This window comes from Leptodactylus fuscus, chromosome 3 (assembly GCF_031893055.1).
Source record: "Leptodactylus fuscus isolate aLepFus1 chromosome 3, aLepFus1.hap2, whole genome shotgun sequence".
Taxonomy (NCBI): domain Eukaryota; kingdom Metazoa; phylum Chordata; class Amphibia; order Anura; family Leptodactylidae; genus Leptodactylus; species Leptodactylus fuscus.
In genome coordinates this window covers 142,214,635-142,238,695 of record NC_134267.1, presented here as the reverse complement: position 1 = coordinate 142,238,695, position 24,061 = coordinate 142,214,635, and the positions used below count along the sequence as shown (strand labels likewise).

The window sequence follows — 24,061 nt, the reverse complement described above, 5'->3', positions numbered from 1 at the left end:
TTTCAGAACAACAGGATGTGAATATTTCTATTGCTTGGCAAGGATTTGGGACTGCATTTGCTCAGTTTCTTATTCTTAGAAACAGACCAAGACCCTGACTCATTTCTTCACTTCTGTTCACCCCTTATCTTATATATACAGCTGTCAACATCACATCTGTGAAGGCTCCTAATTGTATTTTTTTAGTCTTTTCATTAGAAATCTTTAGAAGCAAGTCTACTCAATGTTACAGTCTTTCTCATAAATTGAATATTTTCTTATTTACTATCCCACTGTCTTCTTCTACACTACTTTTTCCTTTTGCTATATAAATGGACCTGGGGCATGGATATATGTTCTTCCAGCAACATAATAATGGAATCATAATAAGAACTGGCTGGGGATGGATGTAAATCGTAAGTATTACATTTTCTGCCTGTAATATTTTATAGTTTTGGTGTTATATTAGAAGTTGGGGTATCATTGCTTATATTAATACGATGTTTTGCTTCCCATTCTGAATTGGTTAGAGGTTAGAACAGTGAAGCTCTGCTTTATTGATTTCTATGGTACCGGAGCTGGTATGGTACTGGAGAGTCTAGCTTTGTCTCAAAGAATTGCATGAAAAACTGGAGACACACACAGTGTTTTGTGGCAGTTTTTACAGCAGAATTGTGCACCAAAGTGGATCCAACAAGTAGAATTATAAGTCTTTATTTACATGGACAGTTTAACAATTGTGTGGTGTCTGTGATCTGTGAAAAACTAGGACATACAATATTTTATCATTTATCAGACTCTCAGGTGCATTTTCACAGACCCAACTGACCCACTTATGTAAATGGGTGGCTGAAAAAATGGATCCCACATGGATATGTTAGAACATGGCTGAGTCATGTGAATATAGCCTTCTCTTTCCTCTTTCCTTCACTTTCCCTATTCCTTTTATATCTACTCCTCATTTTGGCAGAAAAAAAACTGCAGAAAAACTTCCACAAAAAGACTTTGGAGCTGATTTATTCAGACCAGTGTTCTCTTGGTAATCCCTGCCTAGCCAATGTTTGTGTCTAATCTAAGTATAGGTGCACTCCTTATTCTCTGAGTTATGTGTGGCGAAACACAAACCTATTCCAGCTCCTTACTGACTTAGATTTCTGGCATCATTAATGCTAAAATACTGGCGTATAAGACGATAAATTTAATGGAAAAAAATGTATATTATGTTTGACTGGTTACTATGCTAGCAATGCATCCTTAAGTCAGGGAAATACTGCACACAATGTAAATGATGTTTCATTTATTATTGTAAGGAGATATATATTTGCTACATACAAATAATGGCAATTGGACGAGTAAACACATATTGGCTTCTTGTACATCATAGCTATGTTATAGTTGTGTATGAATGAATTTAAGGTTTCTCTAGATATTATAATAAAATCTAAAGCAACAGATGGTTTGGGTCAATTTACAACTGCAATTTGGATATGAATGATTTTTCCATGTGTCCACACTTTCCAGATATGACAAATACTGCATTGGCCAGATCTGCTTGGACTGGCTGTTGAGCTGTGAGGTTTCACTGATTTATATCTTACTGTACTACAGTAAGTGAATATTATACTTTTGGGTAAAGTAGACTGTCATGAGCTGACTTCAATGGGTGGTACAGTCAGGTAAGTAATTGTAGGATGGCATCTTAAAAAGGGTTCTCTGAGACTTAAAGGGGTAGTATTGCATTGTCGTTGTAGCCTATTTTCCCCAGTTGTCTATTACATTCACACTTCTATAAGGAATGCCTTTTCTACCCTAATTCCAAGGAACCTCATCCCAGTTTAATAGCCTACTGCTGCTCTAGACATAGTTTGATGTAGTTCTCTGCTTTTATTATTCAAGAATGTACACATTCACTTCTTCATAGGTCTATCTGTCTATCTACAGTCTCACTTTCGAGTTCAGAGGCAGGCAAATCCATAAGAAAGGATGAGGAGCTCATGGGAGTTGTAAGATGTGCTCCTTCAGCTCTGGACACTTGGGCAATGCAACTGGACTATGCCAGACTGGTGTTTTAAATGGCTAGATGGAATGGAAAAATGGAGGTGCTTATGGGGGACCTGGGGTGTGAATGGAGGTTTGTACAGTGTATGTGTGCATACTGTTGGCAGACATTTGGGGGACTCGCTACAACCCCCTTTAATGTATCATCTACTGTATATACTTGTCAGTACTTCTATCAATAGGTGGATTGTAGATTTTACTTTTTCATTCTGTTTTCTTTATATGACGATCAGAAAGCCTATAAACGGTAGTTCATACATTGCTTTACAACAGACACATGGATGTGGGAAACTGGTATTTGGAGATCACTCAGTCACAGACTACTATAGAAGACTTCTAAGCATGCTCTGTGACCCACATAGAGGTCACTGTGTAGGGAGAGGAGAGCAGCTGTGACATCATCTATTGTCAATGCTGGATCCTGTTTTATTTGTCACCAGCTTTATCACATAGGTGTTATCTACTATTGTAATACTGCCTGTATTAATAAGATAACGTTTTAGTTATTAAACTACAGAACAGAAATTATATTCTGAGGCCCAGCTGTTTCTGTGAAAAATGTATTTTATATTTATACAATTATTTAATACAGCAGATTTTTAAAGTCACATTTCCTTAAAGTACTGACAATCTCTCCTTGTAAAATCAATGTTTAATCGGTGGGTGTCCAAACCCCAGGACTCCTACTTATCTGCACAAGGTAGGAAATGGGACAATCTGCAGTACAAGGCATAGCCACCCATACAGATGAGACACTGTGCCTGTGTAACAGTTTAGGGGACAGCCCTTCATTCTACTGGATCGTGGGGTCCTACAGCTTAGATTACCATCCCAGTGATAGGCCTTTAACATTTTCATCCCTAAGGCCCCATGTAGTGAGCCACAGCTAAAAAGCAATGCGAAAAGACCACAGTGGAAACACATCACATTTTTTCCCCAGAACTTTCTGCTTCTGTTATACTTATATGGAAAACACCAGAATTTCCATAGTCATAATTGACATGCTGTGGATTTTTTTCTGCAATGGCTGCAATTCGTCATAATCCCGTCCACTTTACGGTACTGAAATACGCAGCGTTTTTTTGTCATGGCGTTCCAGCCACAGCCAAAACACTGCATATTCGCAACGTGGAGCCCCACCCCAAAGATGTCTTCAATTCATTCAAGGCTAAATGTGGGATGATTTCCTGGCATGTCAATTTGTGATTTCTTATCATCAGACCTGGCATTTCCTTCCGATTAGTCTTGATTTACAAACAGTAAAGTATCTGCACATACTGAAAAATCTTTAGAAAAAATATTTGTAGCACAAATGATATTTTCCTTGCACATTAGGCAGGATGTGGTGTTCGGAGGAAAGCTGCATCTGTTCCATGTACTTATGCAAACTAGCCACTAAAGGTCACTGGAAAGATAAACAGTTTCCGCTTATGGAAAAGAATAAGATCAGAACACATATCTTAAAGAGGACCTGTCACCTCATCTGACACGTCTGTTTCAGCAAATAATCCCATTCCCCATGAAATAACAATTGTGGAACATTTTTTTCTTATATCTCTGTTGTGTCATTCATCTGTTATTCCTCCTTAAGTAGTTAAACAACTACGTATTACAGTGTAGCTAAGCTTTGGACGACTTGATTTCTGTCAGTATTTCTGTTATTAATACATTTTGTAATAGACTTTATTAAAAAATGTTGGCTCTTTTCTATGAAATCCTGCATTTTATCACTATTCCCCTTGTTTCTGTATTGAGAGCTGTTAATGACGGTGCACTGTGCACAACCTGGCAGTGTCAGGGCCCCTTCACACGGCGTAAGCGCTCGGCTCATTCTGAGCCGTACACGTGAGCACTTCTAAACACTTCCCATTCACTTCAATGGGAGCGCTCGTAAAGCCGGCTTTACGCGCTCTCCCATTGAAGTGAATGGGAAGTGTTTAGAAGCGCTCACGTGTACGGCTCGGAATGAGCCGAGCGCTTACGCCATGTGAAGGGGCCCTGACACTGCCAGGTTGTGCACAGTGCACCGTCACTAACAGTTCTCAATACAGAGGGCCGAGCAGATTGGAGAGTGTCAGACTGTATCGACACCTCCAATAGGTAACACCTAGTTGGCAAACCACTATACAAATTTCTGGGAGGAATAACAAGGAGGAATAATAAGATGTTCCAGAATTATAATTTCATAGGAAATGCAATTATTTACTAAAATAGACATGTCAGGAGAGGAAAGTCTGCAGGATCCAGCTTTTCCTTCATTTTCCCCTGCGTTTGTTCTTTCCCTATTAAATTTATCAACAAAATGCTCATGACTCTGAAGCTAAAATGTAACATCCTGCATTACTCCACCTTTTTTTTTTTAATGTGATGTGTGGATAAAATAATGAAATATGATTAACTTTGCTGGTACCAAGAAACATGGCAATTTTTTTTGCATAGCAACCAAAAACGTAGCATTTTTGCAACATGGGACCTCACCTTAAGTCTAAGGCTCAACGTTGCAGAAAAGCTGCTTTATTTGTTACAGATTTTGCTGCAGCGTTTTGAGCCAAAGCCAGGAAAAGATTGAGCAGAAGGGAGATGTACAAATACTTTCCGTATATTTCCAATAACTATTGACTTTGGCTAAAAAAACCCCCCAAAAAACAGCATAATCTGCAAAAAAAAAAAAATTATCATACTATTATTATATAACACTAAGAAGAAGTGCATTTTTATTGTTGATGAATAAAAGTTGCGGTTGGAAAGGAAACAATTAATCTGTTCATGTCCATAATTTCCTGGAAGAGATATGGTCAGGAAGCTAAAGGGGTGGGGAAGAAGACTCTTCCAGTAATGCTTGTCAGAAATCCTTCTGTGTCACATTCTTCACCTCACAATCAGGCCTGGACCTGATATTAAAGCAGAAACGTGCAGTATTAGAAGTTGTGAGAATGACTTCATTGCTCGTGTAAATGAGAAATAACATGAGTTCACTTTGGCCAATTGAGCAAATATTTTGTTGGAATTATGTCATATCGAAGCAGGAAATATTCAGCGAGTTACCGATATGGTATTCATGCATAGTAAGCCTATTTGGACACATAACACTTATGTACTCACATACAAACATATGAAAAAAAAAGTTTATGGTCTATGGTTTTGCAACATAAAAAAAATATCATCTGGTCCCCGGATGTCTTAAATTCTACTAATATTATAAATATGAAAGTTTGGATGTTTGTGTGTTTGTTATTCAGTCATGCAAAAACGGCTGAACGGATTTGGATGAAATTTGGCACATAGATAGTTTGTAAAACATAGGCTATTTTTCATCCCGGTAAATGACATGGCTTCACAACTGTTATGAATTTATGTTCACATACTATATTAAACTGCTCCTGCAGCAGCCTTATCTCAGGTTCTGATAAAGCCAGGTCTGTTATCTCTCTGTGTAAACACTCAGCTAACCCTCAGTCCATTGTGTACATACATTTGATCCAGGCAGGGCTGACACACTGGATAGGAAAACACCTTTAATCCAAATTCACAGTTTGCTACTTTTAAACATGTTGGAAAAGAGAAAATCTAATTTGTTGCAAAATTCTAAAACAACGAGAGCTATGAAGGAAGACAGAAGTCACAAAGTTCTCCTCAAGCGGATATGACGGGGATTATCGGCGCCAACAACATGCTCATTATATGGTGTCCCAGCAGGCTGCTGAGATGCCGGAACAATCACGGGCACAGTGCGAGGAACGAGTTTAGCAGCAGGCCAGCTTGACAGCTGCCAAAATACCGGAGCAGGCGGATCATCAACGCCAACAACATGCTCATTATATGCGAGCTGCTGAGATGCCGGAACAATCATGGGCACAACGCGAGGAACGAGTTTAGCAGCAGGCCAGCTTGACAGCTGCCAAACCCCCCAAGCAGGCGGATCATCAATGCCAACAATAAGCTCATTATATGGTGTCCCAACGAGCTGCTGAGATGCCGCAACAATCACGGGCACAGCGCAAGGAATGAGTTCAGTGGCAGGCCAGCTTATCAGCTGCTGAAACACCGGAGCAGGCGGATCATCGATGCCAACAACACGCTCATTATATGACATCCCAGTGAGCTGCTGAGATGCCGGAAAAATCACGGGCACAGCGTGAGGAACGAGTTTAGCTTTACAGCTGCCAAAACTCCCAAGCAGGTGGATCATCAACGCCAACAACATGCTCATTATATGCCGTCCCAGCGAGCTGTTGAAATGCTGGATCAATCACGGGCACAGCGCGAGGAATGAGTTCAGCAGCAGGCCAGCTTGACAGCTGCCAAAACGCCGAGGCAGGCGGATCATCAACGCCAACAATAAGCTCATTATATGGTGTCCCAGCGAGCTGCTGAGATGCCGCAACAATCAAAATTGGTCACAGAAATAACATGAATCCACCCAGTGTCAGAAAGCTTGGTCTTAGTCACAGGTCATGGGTCTTGCAACAGGATAGTGACCCAAAACACACAGCTAAAAACACCCAAGTGAAGAGGAAAACACTGGACCATTCTGAAGTGGCCTTCTATGAGCCTTGACCTATATCTTATTGAGCATCTTTGGAAGGAGATGAAACATGCCGTCTGGAAAACGCACCCTTCAAACCCGAGACAACTGGAGCAGTTTGCTCATGAGGAGTGGGCCAAGGTACCTGTTGAGAGGTGCAGAAGTCTCATTGACAGTTACAGGAATTGTTTATTGCAGCGATTGCCTCAAAAGGTTGTGCAACAAAATATTAAGTTAAGGGAACCATCATTTCTGTCCAGGCCTGTGTCATGAGTTTTATTTTTAAAAAATTTTTGTTGAAGCGAAAAGCAATGTCTGACTTTCATTTGTACTATTTCATAGAATTTTTCTATATTATTACTTTTGTCAGGTTCAAGTTATTTCTGCGACCATTGTGGGTTTTTCTTTCACTAAACGAGGGGTACCAACAATTTTGCCCCCGTGTGTAGAGAAGCCTGCAATAGAAGTTAATCAAAGACAGGCCTGGGAGCCTCCACAAGGAGTTCATGGCTGAATCAATTACTGCAAGGTGCCCAGGTCCTGTAGCTGCAAAATAAGGCTGCCTTCACACGGAGTTTACGCTCCGCTCATTCTGAACGTAAACTCGTTCAGAGTGAGAGTCGTAAAAAACAGGTATGGTATGTGGTGTTTGTGCTGATCTGCTGTTTGGTTTCTGCCAAATGCAGCGTTGGGCATTCTAGCCAGCATCTCCACTCTGATCTCATCTGTCTAAAGGGCATTGTTCCAGAAATCTTGTGATTTATTCAGATGCAAATTTGCAAACCTAAGCTGTGCTGTCATCTTATTTTTAGAAAGGGCTTTTCTCCTGGCAACCCTTCCAAAAAATCTATACTTAATCAAGAGCTACATCTAACGCTGGGTTCACACTAGCGCCCGCTCTACGTTTTCAGGTTTCCGTCTTCTGCTGGCAGAAGATGGAAACCTGTCAGACCGTGACCGGCTGTGAGCTCCGGTGAGCGTTTTGTGCTCTCCACGGCGAAACCGTTTTTTTTTAAACCGGACACAAAGTCCTGCATGTCCGACTTTGTGTCTGGTTAAAAAAAAAAAAAAAAAAAACGGTTTTGCCGCAGAGAGCACAGAACGCTCTATGGCGCTCACGGCCGGACACTTTTCAAACCCATTCATTTGAATGGGTTTGAAAAATGCCTGCAGGTTTCCATTTCCTGCCCAGTTTCGGAGTCCTAGGGCGCAGATGTGAACAAGCCCTAAGACTGTGTAAAGTTTTTTTGCCATTTCTTTGACCATTGCATAGTCTGCCCTTGGCATGAATTTGCAGGGATGTCTACTCCTTGGAAGATTGCCAACTGTTTTGAATGTTTTCCACTTGTGAATATTCTTTACACTGTAGAATTATGATCTTAAAATTGTTTGGAAAGGGCCTTGGACCTTCTCAGATTGATGAGCAGCAACAATTGCTTCTTTAAGATTAATTCTGTTGTCCTTTATCCTTGACATTGTGTTGACAAGTGCCTCAATTCTCCAAAACAGCAAACTGCCCAAACTTGTACTTTTATGGTGGTGATCATACTTGCTGATGGTCGATTAATTAAGTGCATTTGAGCACCAAGCTTGCACTTATCTTCTAAATTCCAATGAAAGCAGCAATATACTGTAAAGCCTGCTCCCCTAACAGTGCAGCAATATTGGTAGGAAAAAGTAAGAGCACGATATCTCTGCAAACAAAACTGAAAGTATTCTGAATTCACTGCATAGACAGCGTTGTAATGATATATAACATGTCTGGTGTTAGAGGACAGAAAAGGTCCTTTTTGAGATAGCACTTTTAATGCTAAGAGAATAAGTTTACATATTCTGAGATCTTTATTGATCTATACTACAGAATTATATGGGATGACACTTTTCCAGGTATAATAATTCTTAACCGGTTAAGGACCAGGCCCAAAAGTATGTTAAAGACCAGGCCTCTTTTTTCAAAACTGACATGTGTCACTTTAAATGGCAATAACTTTGAGACGCTTTAACTTACACAAATGAATTTGAGATGGTTTTCTCGTAACACATTATACTTCATGTTAGTGGTAAACACTAATCAATATTTTTGCATTTATTTATAAAAAAACTAGGAAATTTGATGGAAATTTGAAAAAAATTGCAATTTTCAAAATGTGAAATTCTCTGCTTTTCAGGCGGATAGTCATACCATCCAAATACATGAATAAATATTATCTCCCATATCTCTGCTTTATATTGGCATCATCTTTTGATTGTATTTTAATTTATTTTGGACGTCACAAGGCTTACAAGTGTAACAGCAATTTTCCAGATTTACAAGCAAATTCTCCAAACCAATTTTTTAGGGACCACTTCAGTTCTGAAAGTAATTATAAAGGCCTGTATAATAGAAACCCCCATAAATTACCCCATTTTCAAAACTGCACCCCTCAAATTATTCAAAACAGCATTTGGGATGTTTGTTAACCCTTTAAGCATTTCATAAGAATAAAAATAATATGGCAGTGAAATTTAGACATTTCATTTTTTTTCACTAATACATTCATTTAGACCCAAAATTAACACATTCACAAAGGGTTGAAGGAGAAAATGCATCTGACAGTTTATTGTGCAATTTCTCCCGTGCACAGAAATACCCCACATGTGGGTGTAAACTGATTTTTGGGCACACGGCAGTGCATGGAAGGGAAGGAGCGACACTGGGTGTTTGAACAGCAGATTTTGCTGGAATAATTTTCAGCGCCATGCCTTATTTGCAGAGACCCTAGAGTACCAAAACAATGGAAACCCCCCAAAAGTGACCCCATTTTAGAATCCACACCCCTCACAGAATTCATCAAGGGGTATAGTCAGCATTTAGACCCTACAGTTGTTTCACAGATTTTACTAACATTGGGATGTGTAAATGAAAAATTACTAAAATGTCACTTTATCTCCAAAGTTTTCATTTTCACAAAGGGTTAAAGGAGTAAAAGCCCCCCACAGTTTGTTAAACAATTTCTCCTGAACACGGCAATACCCCATATGTGGCTATAATCTGCTGTATGGGAACATGGCGGGGCTCAGAATGGAAGGAGCGCTATTTGGCTTTTGGATGGCAGATTTTGCTGGAATAATTTTAGGTGCCATGTCGCATTAGCAGAGCCCCTAGAGTACCAATACAGTGGAAACCCCCTAAAAGTGACCCCATTTGGGAAACTATACCCCCCACAGAACATATTAAAGGGTAGAGTGAGCATTTTGACCCTACAGCTGTTTCACAGATTTTATTAACATTGGGCCATGAAAATGAAAAATTACTTTTTTTTCAACAAACTGTCAATTTAGCCCCAAATTTTTAATTTTCACAAGAGGATAAAGGAGAAAAAGCTCCATAAAGTTCGTTACACAAATTCTGCTGAACACAGAAATGCCCCATATGTGGTCATAATCTGCTGTATGGGAACATGGCGGGGCTCAGAATGGAAAGAGGGCTATTTGGCTTTTGGAGGGCAGATTTTGCTGGAATATTTTTCAGGTCCCATGTCGCATTTGCAGAGCCCCTAAAGTACCAATACAGTGGAAACCCCCTATAAGTGACCCCATTTTGGAAACTACACCCCTCATAGAATTTGTCTAGGGGTAGAGTGAGTATTTTGGCCTCACAGGTGTTTCACAGATTTTATTAACATTGGGACGTGAAAATGAAAAATTACTTTTTTTCCCAATAAATTGTCCATTTAGCGCCATAGTTTTAATTTTGCAAATAGTTTAAGAATTAAAAGCCCCCCACAGTTTGTTACACAATTTCTTCTGAACACGGCAATACCCCATATGTGGCCAAAATCTGCTGTATGGGTACATGCTGGGGCTCAGAATGGAAAGAGCGCTATTTGGATTTTGGAGGGCAGATGTTGCTGGAATAGTTTTCAGGTGCCATGTCGCATTTGCTGAGCCCCTAAAGTATCAATACAATGGAAACCCCTCAAAAGTGACCCCATTTTAGAAACTACACCTGTCAAGGAATGTATCAAGGGGTATTATCATTTTGAGCCTAAAATGCTTCCCAAAAATTAATGTACAAAATGAAAATTGAAATTTTTAAAAATATGCCATTTCGGTGCCCAATACGTTGCACCCACTTTGTGTTGTCAGAGACCTGCACTCCTAAAACTATTAAGTGGGCCATCCCGGGGGTCAAAAAATTATATATGTGGGTGTAAACTGCTGCTTGGGCACACAGCAGGGCTCAGAAGGGAAGGACCACTGTGCGTTTTAGCTTTTGGGATACAGATTTAGAGGGACCCTCTGGGCGCCATGATGTTTTTGCAGAGCCCTGGAGGTTCCAGTAAACTGGAATTCACCAAGAAGTGACCCCATTTTGTAGGGGCAATTTTAGGGTCTCTGCAAATGTGACGTGGTGTCCAAAAACGAAGAATCTAAATCTGCACTCCAAAAGCACATATTGCTCCTTCACATCTGCACCCTGCTGGGTACCCAAATAGCAGTGTATGCCCACATGTATGACACTGGTGTACCCCGGATAACGTACTTAATGCCATATGTGGGTAGAATCGGCTGTTTGGGCACAACCGGGGACAGAAGGGAAGGAGCGCTATTTTGGTTTTTGGAGCACAGTTTGGTTTTTTTTGCCACTTTTGCAAAGCCCCTGAATTGCCAATAAAGTGGAATCCGCAGACATGTCACCCTATTTTGGACACTACCCCACTGATGGGATTTATCAAGTGGTGTAGCGAGAATTTTTAACCCTTGAGTGTTGCATTTATTTAGTTTCCAGAAATGAAATCGCAACTGATAGAGAAGTTAAAAATGAAAATTTTACAGATTTGCCATTTCAGTGTGCAACATGTTGTGCCCGACTTATGTCAGCAGAGACACTCCAAAAACTGTTAAACGGGTATCCCAGGCACAACAGCTTTTAGAGCGTTCATCTCTGATACAAGTCGGGCACAATATATTAGGCACTGAAAGGACGTATTCCTGGAAAAATGGTCATTTTCACCTCTCACAATCCACTACAGTTATAGTTATATATATAAAGTTATAGCAACACTTGGGGGTTAAAAATGCTGTCTGTACCCCTGGATAAATCCTTCAGGGGTGTAGTTTCCAAAATAAGGTAATTTATCAGGGGATTCCAAATTACTGGCGTTTCAGCTCTACAAAAGTGTCATGGCATCCAAAAACCAAACCGTCTGTGCTCCAAAAACCAAATGACCCTTCTTCCCTTCTGTGTCCGGCTGTGCCCTAGTATCAGTTTATACCCACATATGACATTATGTCCGTTATCCGGGGGTACACCAGTGTCATACATGTGTCATACATGTGTCATAAACTGCAGTTTGGACGTACAGCAGGGTGCAGAAGGGAAGGAGCGCTATGCGGCTTTTGGAGCACAGATTCAGATGTTTGGTATCTGGACGCCATGTCATGTTTGTAGAGCCTGTAAGGTACCAGAAAAGTGGATTCCATGGGGTACCAGGAGTGACCCCATTTTGAAAACTGCACCCCTCAAAGAATTTATCAGGGGGTGTAGTGAGTATTAGTATCCCGGACGTGACTGCACAGCGGATGGCGAAGAGGGAATGTATAAGCTGTGCGGAGGACATTGCAAACACCAAATTCCCTACTATGTCCCCGTAGCTCCTATGATTGGGGGAGTCACTCTGGGGGTCACTTTAGGGGTCACTTCTGGTGTCTGTTCCCTCATAAGCTGTAAATCTGGGGTGTCCCCTGATATCCGCTCACACAGCTTATATATTCCCTACATGACGCACCCAGTTGTGTTCTAATAATTTGGCGATTTTTGAGGGTTTTTGTCTTCACATTGTGAGATGCTATATTTTCTTTATGTTTCTGGTGACGCGGCCATATAAGGGCTTATTCTTTGCGGGATGAGATGCATTTCGTAATGACACCATTTTTGGGTGTCTACATCTTATTGAATACATTTTATTAACCCTTTTTTGCTGGATTTAAAAAAAAAAAATCAATCCTGGCATTGAGTTTTACTTTTTTAATTTTGCGCCATGCAGCGTACAGTATAAGTAACATGTTCCCTTTATTCTGCGGGTCGGTACGGTTACGGCGATACCTCATTTATAGTATTTTTTTATGTGTTACTAGTTCTGCAGAGGAAAAACACATTTGGGGACATAAATCAATGTTTTTTGCATCGCATCTTCTAAGAGGCGTAACATTTTTATTTTTCGGTTGACAGAGTTGGTTGAGGGCTTATTTTTTGCGGGACAACCTGCGCTTTTTATTGGTACTGTTGTCGGATGCATATGACTTTTTGATCACTTTTTATAGCATATTTTGTATGGTGAGATGGCGAAAAATCATTACTTCCGGCGAGTTTTTTCCGTTTTTTTTTTCCGGCGTTCGCCGTGTACATTAAATATTATTTCAGTTTTATTGTACAGATTGTTACGGACGCGACAATACCAAATATGCATTGTTTTTATTACTTTTTAGTTCTTTTTTTATGTAATTCATTTTCTATTGAGAAAAAGGGATTTTTGGGCTTTATAACTTTATTAATTTTTTTCATACACTTCATTTTATTTTTTTTACATTTTTTTTTACTTTTTCATGTGTCCATTTAGGACACTTCAATCAGCAATACTTTGCTGATATAGAATGCCATGTGAGACACAGCCTGCAGGTGTCCCACATGGCATTCCGTAGCAGGATGTCAGGCTGTGTAGACGCACAGCCTGACATCAGAAGGTCCTGGCAGGATCACCAGGTATGTGGGGGCTTCGGGCAGTCTGGGGTCACTGGCCAGACCCCAGACTACCTTTTACTGCTATCGGCACCCTCCGATCTCGCCGCGGGGGGTGCCGATCTGATTCAATTGTCGGCGGATGCCTTTCGATCGCGCCGTGATGTTTCACGGCGCGATCGAAAGGGTTAAAACGTCCAGTCGGACTCAGTTCCGACTGGACGTTATTGAGGAAGGAGTTAGGTGTTAGTAACACCTAACCCCCGTCCTCCCCGCACCCATCCCCCCGCGAAATAGGTACCTAAAGACAGGACGTATTTTTACAATAGTCCGGTCTTTAGGTACCTGGACCGCAGGCCGTAATTTTACGTACGGCGGTCCTTAACCGGTTAAAGAGGTTGTATATCCCGAAAATTATTTTTCAAACCGACAGGATAGGTCATCAATATGTGATCTGTGAAGGTTTGACACCCAGACCCCGCACAGATCAGCTGATCTATAGCTTCCAGGAGATGGAAGTTACAGCAGTGGATGAGGAAGCATGTGTAGCTGCTCCTAATCATGTAATAGGAGGAATAGGGGTGCAATTCCCAGGAACCATTGGTATGTAGTGGAGAGGGATGGAGTGCCATTCCTATTACTTCAATAGGAGCAACTCCCCATCCACTGCTGTATATCCTGGCACCTGGAGGCTACTTGAACAGCAGATCTGTTTGAGTGAGGCTCTCATAGATCACTTAGTGATTATTTACCCTTTGGATAGGTCATCAGTGTGAAAAATAATTTTGTGGCTGGACAATCCCTGTAACTAAGCTGTTCGTCAAAAAGACCAGCTTGAGACCCAAAGGTATAGCTATGTCTTATATTGATACTGTTGGCCTGGGTTCGGCTGGACCATTACAAATCTAGCACAATATCCATAATATGTAAAACAGCTTGCTTTATTACAGAATCTTAAAATCAATCTACACCACAGACAAGCAGGGCTGCTCTTATAAAAGGCGATATTTACTCTTATATTGGTACATATGGCAGCATTGTGCTCCTCTACACCATCCTGCATTTTGGCTGCTGTATCCTCAAACAGCACTTGAGCCGGACAGGAACTAGTTGAGGGTATTTCTTTATTTTCATATTTATCATATTGTCTGATGGGTAACTGGGGGACACTGATCCATTCATTTTTATGGCCCCATACAACTGTGTATTTTTGTGATCCCAGAGGAAAACTCAGGGCAGGTCCTATTTCTATCTGTTTTGTAAATGGTGCCGTGGAGGCACAAACAGCACACAGATGTAATCCAAGTGCCGTCTGTGTCATTTACTAATGTCCCGGCCACATGACATGGTTGTGTGCATGCCGCCAGGGCACAAAGGACCATGATAGGACTGGACAGGCTCAAAGAGGACATGGGCTGGGTTAGGGGTACAGCTTAACACTTAACACCATGTACGCCGCCACACCAGTCCGTCTATGTGACCTCTGACAATTGGAAGGTATGTCTACGTAAGGTCTGCGTCATTAAGGGGCCCACTTATAATACCTTTGCACTGGGCCCATCTATATGTTGTTTCAAATCAGAAGATTTTGATCCATTGTAACAGCTATGACTGCCCTATGATTAAGAAGCAAGACAATTCTGATTTGCATAAGCTCTGTCTTATCTGGTGTGGATTGCTTTTAAGATCCTGTAAAAAGCTATAAGTTTTACACATTGTGGATTTTGTGTTGGATTCCATTACATTGGTTGTTTATGCTTGCCTGGATCAATACCGTGCTTTCTCTCTTGCTTGTGCTGTTCAAAGATGTAAACAGAAGTGTAAATTCTGTAACAGAGAGCTGACTACTGTGGGAAATGGTGTATATTTACTTTTACATGCACGTCCCATGAGGTACCTAGTTATTTCAGAGATGCTGAGCAGATGGTCTACTGTATCCAATAACTTAGCTCTGTTGTATGAGGACATTTTATTACTTGTTTAATGATGAGATCACATTTGTGTGACGTTTCTAAACAACAATAGGAGATAAACTGCATTTATACTTAAATACTGTCTTTTTTAACTTTCCTGTAGGAGTCTGCCTTCTCATTATTCTTATTCTGAGCCCTGGCATGAGCAGGACATCCAAAATAATCTGTGACCATCGCTTCATATTGGTTTTTGTGAACCGTACCAGGACGATGGAGAGGATGGCGGTGAGGAGAAGCTTGTGTGAAGAGGGCAAGACCTCAGTGATATGACAAAAGGGGTGGTGATCCAAGCAGTACACCATTAGGGGTATGAACACAGTGGCAGGAGTGCATATAGTCAAGTCATGCACTTACACAAAGGTTCAGTTGAAGGCCATACAATACCACCTATATCTATATACGAAGTTGCTTTATCCAGATTTTACCTGTACAACTGTTTTACATTTGATCAGGCTCTCACAAAACTAAAGGCTATTCAGGCATATCTTTAGCTCATAACCCATAAATCTGGTGATAGAGCCTCTTTAAAGAAAATCTGTGACCAGGTCTGAAAAGAACAATGAGATATCATCCAATAGGCACTAATGACAAACTGATTTTAGGGTTTTGTTTCCAAAAATATAACTCATTTTAAGGTTGATGCAAATTAGGGTATACTAGCCAAATGGGAGGTACCACTGTGGTTTCTCTGGGGTGGGGTCTCTGTGTGCTACATTTCATGCAGTGTTACCACCCACTTCTCTTGTAGACCCTAATTGGAATACATACTAAAGGGCTTATATCTTTGGAATGAATTAATGGATTTAAATAAATAAAACACCAAAATTGCTAGGGTGACATCTCCTATCAGATTATGCCTTGTCATTTTCAGACCTGATGACAGGCAGTAATTCACAGATAAAATACAGATTTCTGATGCTAAATTGCCATGCAGATTTTCACAAGGATTAGCTCCACTGAAGTTAATTGAAAGTAATTTATAGCTTTTGATTGTAAAATCTGCATTAGTAAGTATGTTGCCTGGCATTGTTGCATGACTTGAACTCTGTTTTGTATAATACTAATAGGGTAAGGCCACATGTAGTGAGCCGCAGCCAAAAAGCGCTATAGGAAAAACGTGGCAGAAATATATTATGTTTTTTCCTGCAGCACTTTTTGCAGAAAGTCAGCTGAATTTTCTTTTGTGGACTTTCTGCTTCAATAATAATGCCATCTTTTCAATAGGTATAATTGACATGCTGTGATTTCCTATATACAGTATATTGTGAGAGAGTGAAGGAAGTGGTCTGGGAAGACAGGTATATCCCAGCCAGGCAGGGTGTATGGTAAAGGTTCACACCAGGGGGGTCAGCTGACTAATCAGGCCCTAATAACAGTCTGAGTGTGAAGACTAGCAGGGTGGCACCACACTGACAGAGCTGGCCTGTCCAGACCTCCGAAGCAGGTACTGTGCCACCGTTGTTGTTGCCAAGGTGGGAGACTGGTAGCCAGTCTCCTGTATAGTCAGGGAAAAGTTTCCTTACGTTTAAGTTAATTTTCTCAGCCACGAAGGATTTTGTTTTGTTTATCCTGTGGCTTTGCGTTACATGTGAATAAAGCCTGAACTTGTGTGCAATCCAGTGTCTGTGTCCCTGTTTCCTGCACTGCTACAAGCATCTACCTGAGCGATTACCCACTATATACAGTATATATATATATATATATATATATATATATATATATATATATATCCATGTGAACAAAATTTAATGAAAGAATACCCCACAATGGTCAAAGAAATAACTTGAATCTGACATAAGTAATAATATATAAAAATTACATGTTGACAAGCCACAAATTCTTTGGGATAATGTCCTATGGACAGATGAGACAAAAATCAAACTTTTTGGCAAGGCACATCAGCTCTATGTTCACAGATGGAAAAATGAAGCATATTTTGAAAAGAACACTGTCCCTACTATGAAATATGGAGGAGGCTCTGTTATGTTCTGGGGCTGCTTTGCTGCATCTGGCACAGGGTGTGTCAAATCTGTGCAGGGTTGTAATGTCTCTGTCTGTTCGGGTCACTGCGCCACCCTCTGCTTGCATGCTGCGGTGCAGGAGGTATGTGCAGTTTAATTCCTTGCTTAGGCCGGGGGCCTCATGGGATGTAAATGCCATGATTTGCTCGCAGCAGAGACGCTGGGGGAAAAATCGTGGTGTATCGCGGCCTTTTACAGTGCAAGCAAATGGGATGGGATTCATGTGAATCCCATGCCCACTTTGCGGAAGAAATCGCAGCGCGGACACGCTGCGATTTGCAAAGCCGTTACGGCTTTGCAAATTGCAGCATGTCAATTATATATGTGGAAACGCCATGGAGGCTCCTTGTATTTCACACATTGATCTGGCATGATGAAGGTCATTGGACCGAAACATCCCTGCTTAACAGTGGATCAATTTTTAGTTTATACCTTAATACCGTTTTTTCCATGGCGCATCAATCTATGTTATCTTCACAATAAATATATTTGTTTATTCATCACTGAATCAAGACTGTGCAGCAGATAATTTCTTTTTTGCATACTGACAGGGTCGGAGGACCCATTTTCTGCTTGCACCTCAATCCAACATATGAGTGTGTGTATTTTCTTACATGTATTCTGATTCTTGACCTTTGGCTTTCCCTATTGACTACTCTTTTGGATTTCAATTTTGTCACTGCATTGCTCGACTGTTACTGACCCCTAGCTAGCTGACCTCCCTTGTTGTTATTTGTCTTGTCCGCGTTTTGTGTGTCACGTATTTAGGAAGGGTTTTGTCATCCAGTTGTCGCCTATTATCAGGGCCGCCGATAGGGCAGTACTACTGGTACTGGCGTCAGGGGCCCGGCCAAATTGAAAAATGGGGGGGGCCCGGTTTTGGCCCGTCACCGTGTGCCGGCCCCCTGGCGCCCGTAGCAGTCATTGTGTATGTCCTATTTCAACTCAGATCTGCATCCAGAGGACGCAGATCTGAGTTGAAGACATACGCGGCTGAAGCAAGGAGCTGACACAGGTCAGCTCCTCGCTTCGCTGCTGCGCGCCTCTCTCCCTGACACATATGCAGCTGAAGCGAGGAGCTGACATGTGTCAGCTCCTCGCTTCGCCGCCGCTGCTACTGGCTTGTAGACGCGATGTGATCACATCGCGTCTAAAAGCCAGTAGCCGGCGGCAGCGGTGAAGCGAGGAGCTGACACAGGTCAGCTCCTCGCTTCAGCCATCGCGTCTACAAGCCAGTAGCCGGCGGCGAAGCGAGGAGCTGACACAGGTCAGCTCCTTGCTTCGCCGCTGCGCGCCTCTCTCGCTGTCACATATGCGGCTGAAGCGAGGAGCTGACCTGTGTCAGCTCCTCGCTTCACCGCCTCCGCTACTGGCTTGTAGACGCGATGTGATGACGTCACATCGCGTCTATAACTGTGCGCCAGTGAGAGAGAGGCGCGCAGAGAGCTGCGAGGGAACGAAGGAGAAGGTAAGTCAGTCAGTGTAATGTGGAACGTGAAACTGGGGGCAGAGAGAGGACGGCATGACACTGGGGGCAGAGATGGAGAGGACATGAATATGGGGGCAGAGATGGAGAGGACGGCATGACAATGGGGGCAGAGATGGAGGGACATGAATATGGGGGCAGAGATGGAGGGGGCATGAATATGAGGGCAGAGATGGAGGGGACATGAATATGGGGGCAGAGATGCAGGGGACATGAATATGGGGGCAGAGATGGAGAGGACGACTTGACAATGGGGGCAGAGATGGAGGGGACATGAATATGGGGGCAGAGATGGAGAGGACGACATGACAATGGGGGCAGAGATGGAGGGACATGAATATGGGGCAGAGATGGAGGGGACATGAATATGGGGGCGGAGATGGAGAGGACGGCATGACAATGGGGGCAGAGATGGAGGGACATGAATATGGGGACAGAGATGGAGGGGACATGAATATGGGGGCAGAGATGGAGGGGACATGAATATGGGGACAGAGATGGAGGGGACATGAATATGGGGGCAGAGATGGAGGGCATGAATCTTGGGGTAGAGATGGAGGGGACATGAAACTGGGGGCAGAGATGGAGGGGGGGAACATGAAACTGGGGGCAGAAATGGATGGGCGGACATGAATCTGGGGGCAGAAATTGGGTGGGAGACATGAAACTGGGTGCAGATGAAGGGTGTATATGAAGCTGGGGGAGAGATAGAGGGGGGACATATAATGTACGGGTGACTGTAGGAGGATTATACTGTGTGCGGGCACATGAAAAATTAATGAGAATGGGTGAAGTCAACATAATGGTGGGTGGGGCTAAATTTGCCGCACATTTTGCCCCTCTTTTGGTTCTTCAAAAGTTGGGAGGCATGGGTACAGGGGGCAGTGGAAAGATGTTAGAAGGTGGACGGGGGGGGGAGGGGGATTGTTGGGGCATCGGGTGTGCGGCACTGCGGAGAGGGAACTGGGGCAATAATATATAATATATAAGTTTTTAGCTGGAGAACTACAAAGCACACAATAGCTCCAAAGGTATGTGTGCTTTGTATTAATAATGATGTAGGCCGCTATGCTACTAGCATAGCAGCCTGTTTGGGGGTGGGACTTTCACTTTAAAGGAGTATTCACGTTGCGTTTTTGGCCTCCCTTGCTGGGATACATTGGTAACCAGTCACAATCAGCTCCCCACTTATCCCTGCACGGAGAACTGCAGGCCCCCCCTTTTTTTTTAATGGCCAGTTCTTCGTGCAGGGATAAGTTGACAGCTGATTCTGACTGGTTACCAACGTATCCCGGCAAGGGAGGCCAAAAACGCAATGTGAATAAGCCCTGAGGATTTATTAGGAGGGCTCTTATAGATGGTGTTGGCTCTCTATAGGCGCTGTCACACGTAGCAGATTATACCTGCAAATAGAATCTGATGAAGCCTTGTAATGCTGCTAAATAAAGGGAAATGTAATACAGGATTGGTATGACATATAATAAAGTAGTTTTAAAATGGCGGCAGCCGGGATGGGGGGGGGGGGGCAGACACTTAGGCTGTATGGGGCCCCAAAATTCCTGATGGTGGCCCTGCCTATTATATAGGATAGGTACAGGTATGGACAGTGGGGGGGTTCCAGGCCAGGGTTCACTGTCTCTTGTGCCCTTTCCTCCAGGATTCATCAGCAGCTACTGGGGAATTGTCGTCCTAGAAATTCCCTAACAAGGGTACAATGAAATCTCAAGACTATCACAGGATTCTAGAGAGAAATGTGCTGCCCAGTGTCAGAAAGCTTGTTCTCAGTCAGAGGTCATGGGCCTTGCAACAGGATAATGACCAAAACACACAGCTATATACCCAAGAATGGCTAAGAGGAAAACACTGGACTATTCTGAAGTGGCCTTCTATGAGCCCTGATCTAAATCCTTTTGAGCACCTTGGAAGGAGATGAAACATGCCATCTGGAAAAGCCCCCCTTCAAACCTGAGACAACTGGAGCAGTTTGCTCATGAGGAGTTGGCCAAAATACCTGTTGAGAGGTGCAGAAGTCTCATTGACAGTTACAGGAATTGTTTGATTGCAGCGATTGCCTTAAAAGGTTATGCAACAAAATATTAAGGGATCCATCATTTCTGTCCAGGCCTGTTTCATGGGTTTTATTTAAAAAAAAATTCTATTGAAGCGAAAAGCAATGTCCGACTTTCATTTGTTCATTTTCATAGAATTTTTATTTCTTATTAATTTCGTCAGACTCAAGTTATTTCTGGGACCATTGTGGGTTTTTCTTTCATTAAACGAGTGGTACCAACAATTTTGTCCACGTGTGTATATACATATATTTTTTTATTTTAAAATCTCCAGTATTTGGGTAGCTGCAACATTTGGTGGATGAGAATTTGATAGACATGCTATTTGTAGTTTACATTGTTTGGCATAGAAGATCTTCATACTGACTCCTCATAACAAGAACTGCATCTAGCCAAAGTTCTGGCCTTTAGTTAAAGTGGATATTCCAAGAACATAACTTTATTTAAATTTGTAGACAATTCATAGCTAAACATTTCTGCAAATACAAGAAATGTAAAAAAAAATTGCTGAGTTTTCTATGGTTTGAAATCCAGCTATGATTTCTTATGTTATGTCCTCATGCATGTTTCTGTGTAAGGAATAAGGAAATGGCTGACCATACAAAAGTTCCTGCATTCATGGTAGTATCCACTGGTAACCAAACAAAACAACAGACTCTCACTGCTAAGATGCTTAGAGAAAATATTTAAATTCTGCAAAATTGTTCATTATTTTCAAAAATCTTTAACTGTTAATTGTATACTAATTTAAATATGGTTGTGTTTGTGGTAATACCACTTTAGGCGTAGGCCCCTTGTACTGAAGAAGAACACAAAAAAATGCTGTGAAAAAAGTGTGGCAGAAACGCATCATATTTTTTTCTGCATCATTTTTCATTGCAATTTCGCTGAGATTTCCTCTGCAGACTTTCTGCACAGGGTATTTTGGTCAGGATTTTGAGGCCGAATCCATCACAAAATCCTGACCAAAAAAATGGTTGCAATTGAAATACGGCTCCCGGAAAAAAGAAGCGACATGCTCATTCTTCCCGACTAGGCCCATTTATTTGGGCCTAATCCATATCGGAGTGCCGCGACTTCTCAACTAGGCCCATTCATTTGGACCTAATCCTTATTGGAGTGCCGTGACTTCTCAACTAGGCCCATTCATTTGGGCCTAATCCTTATTGGAGTGCCACGACTTCCTGACTAGGCCCTTTCATTTGGGCCTAATCCTGATCGGAGTGCCTCAACTGGATGCTGGAGCACTGCATCGGCATCCGGTCGCGGCCACCCATATTTTGGATTGGAGACTGAGGCGGTTTCCGCGTCAAATTTCGGTCCAAAATGCCCCGTCTGAACGCAGCCTTACAGTGTGCGTAATCCCATTCAGCTCTATACCATGAAGTCACAGGGAATCTATGTATGTTCCATTTGGTATTTTGAGTGAGATATTCTCCTTTACAAAAACTGTACTAAAATTGCCCTATCACATTGAACATGGCCCTGTTACATGTTACCACCTGTAACAGTTTGTTTGTTTTGACGGATTTGTATTTAGCAAATAAGACATCTATTTTACTCCAAAATCCACAGCAGAACTCCAAGCCTTATGCCTTATTCACATTTCTGTGCAAAGAGTGGGTCAAAAACACAGAAGAAGTACATATCTTTCCATTATACCTTATTTCCGTGTAGTCTCCACTCCTGGTTTTGGCTTACAATCAATGATGACCAAAGCTTTGACATTTGAATACGGCCTTTCTCTTCAAATTCTGCAGCGGATCTACATAAGGATAAGCCCTATTGTCATTTAATAGAGTTAATTCTTGCCCAATATGCCCAAATTACATACTATACTACCTATTTTTGTGTTGTCACTCCGCCTACGTGTGTCCTCAACCTAAATATCCCTCTTTTACATATTAGAAATGGATTTGCATTAATAAAACTAAACTAAGTTATTCCAGAAACTATCCATCTGGTCTCTAGCTTCATTATATAAAACATATCACAATATTGTGCAATTCACACCTTAGGCTGGTCTTACATGACCGTAATTTAAGTCCGCAAATGGTCCGCAATTGAGAGTTTTCAATTGCGGACCATTTGCGGACACATTATATTCAGTGCGGCCTCTTACACCACCAGATATTTTATCTGTGGTGTGCTGGGCCGTAACCGAGGTCCTCACTGAATAGAGCAGGTCTGCAAAGGCTGTGAATTCACGGCACTGCACAGACTCGCCCCTAAAACTCTAGGGGTGAGTGCGGCAGGACACGGGCGTCTGTGATGTCTATGTTGCTGATCAGCAACTAGTGTTGCTGATCAGCAAGTTGCAGACCGTAAAATCAATATGGTCGTGTAAAACCAGCCTTAAACTGCCTATATTCTGATATTATTTATCCTAATACATTAATACAACCCTATGCAAGTATATAGGTTTTGAAACAAGCTTTAAACTTTCATACAGTGAACTATAAGTTTCCCTCTCTGACCATCCAGAAACATGGCATATATGTAGATGGCTATGTTTATTACATATAGTAATCTGAATATTTATACAATTCTGATCTCAATACAGTCTTTTTCCGTAGGCACAATGTGAAGGTCAAGAAATGCTATTGACTCCCATTATTATTCCGAATGTTGAAGTTAGAGTTGCAGACTGGCACAACCTAACGGTGAGTGACACAGATACAAACATGGTATTTAGTATATTTCTGCCCGCTGTTAAAATATTCCAATCAAAATCAATATTAAAAACACTAAATGTATTTAGATTTACACAAGATATAAATTATTTTATTCTTTTGAAAAAAGGTGCAGGACAATCCTGCTGTTAAATAAATAAATAAAAAGATATTCACAGGTTCACAGGAAATTTCACAGGTTACTATGGACAATACTGAACAGTGTTTATGCATTGCCCAGTGTTTTATCTATTAAACTAAAATGTGTATGATTAGAATTATTTATTCAGGTCAGAATTTGATACAACATATGGTGAAACATAATACTACCCTACCAATACTAAGAATACAACCCCAATATGGTGCTCAGTGCTCAGACACAATTCTATATATGATAGTGTCATTTTGTTGATACTTCAGTGAAAGACAGTAACACTCCAGTAAGTGTGAACGGTTCTTGACCTATCAGGACTTTCTTCCTGTACCCGGGAAGCGCTAATTCACAACAGAAAGATATTTTGTGATTCAATAATAGATCAAGTGTCTGAGTAAAGTTT

The 24,061-nt window shown here is 41.7% G+C and overlaps 1 protein-coding gene across 1 annotated transcript in view; it reads left to right on the top strand.

Moving 5' to 3' along the window:
- The first annotated feature begins 382 nt into the window (after nt 1–382).
- The window catches only part of LOC142198511 (uncharacterized), a 29,601-nt gene continuing 5,922 nt past the window's right edge, over nt 383–24,061 (top strand). The window contains exons 1-4 of the mRNA XM_075269544.1: nt 383–395; nt 950–1,018; nt 15,360–15,481; nt 23,409–23,495. Coding sequence (XP_075125645.1) covers nt 383–395; nt 950–1,018; nt 15,360–15,481; nt 23,409–23,495 — 291 coding nt within the window. The remainder of the gene's footprint in view (nt 396–949; nt 1,019–15,359; nt 15,482–23,408; nt 23,496–24,061) is intronic.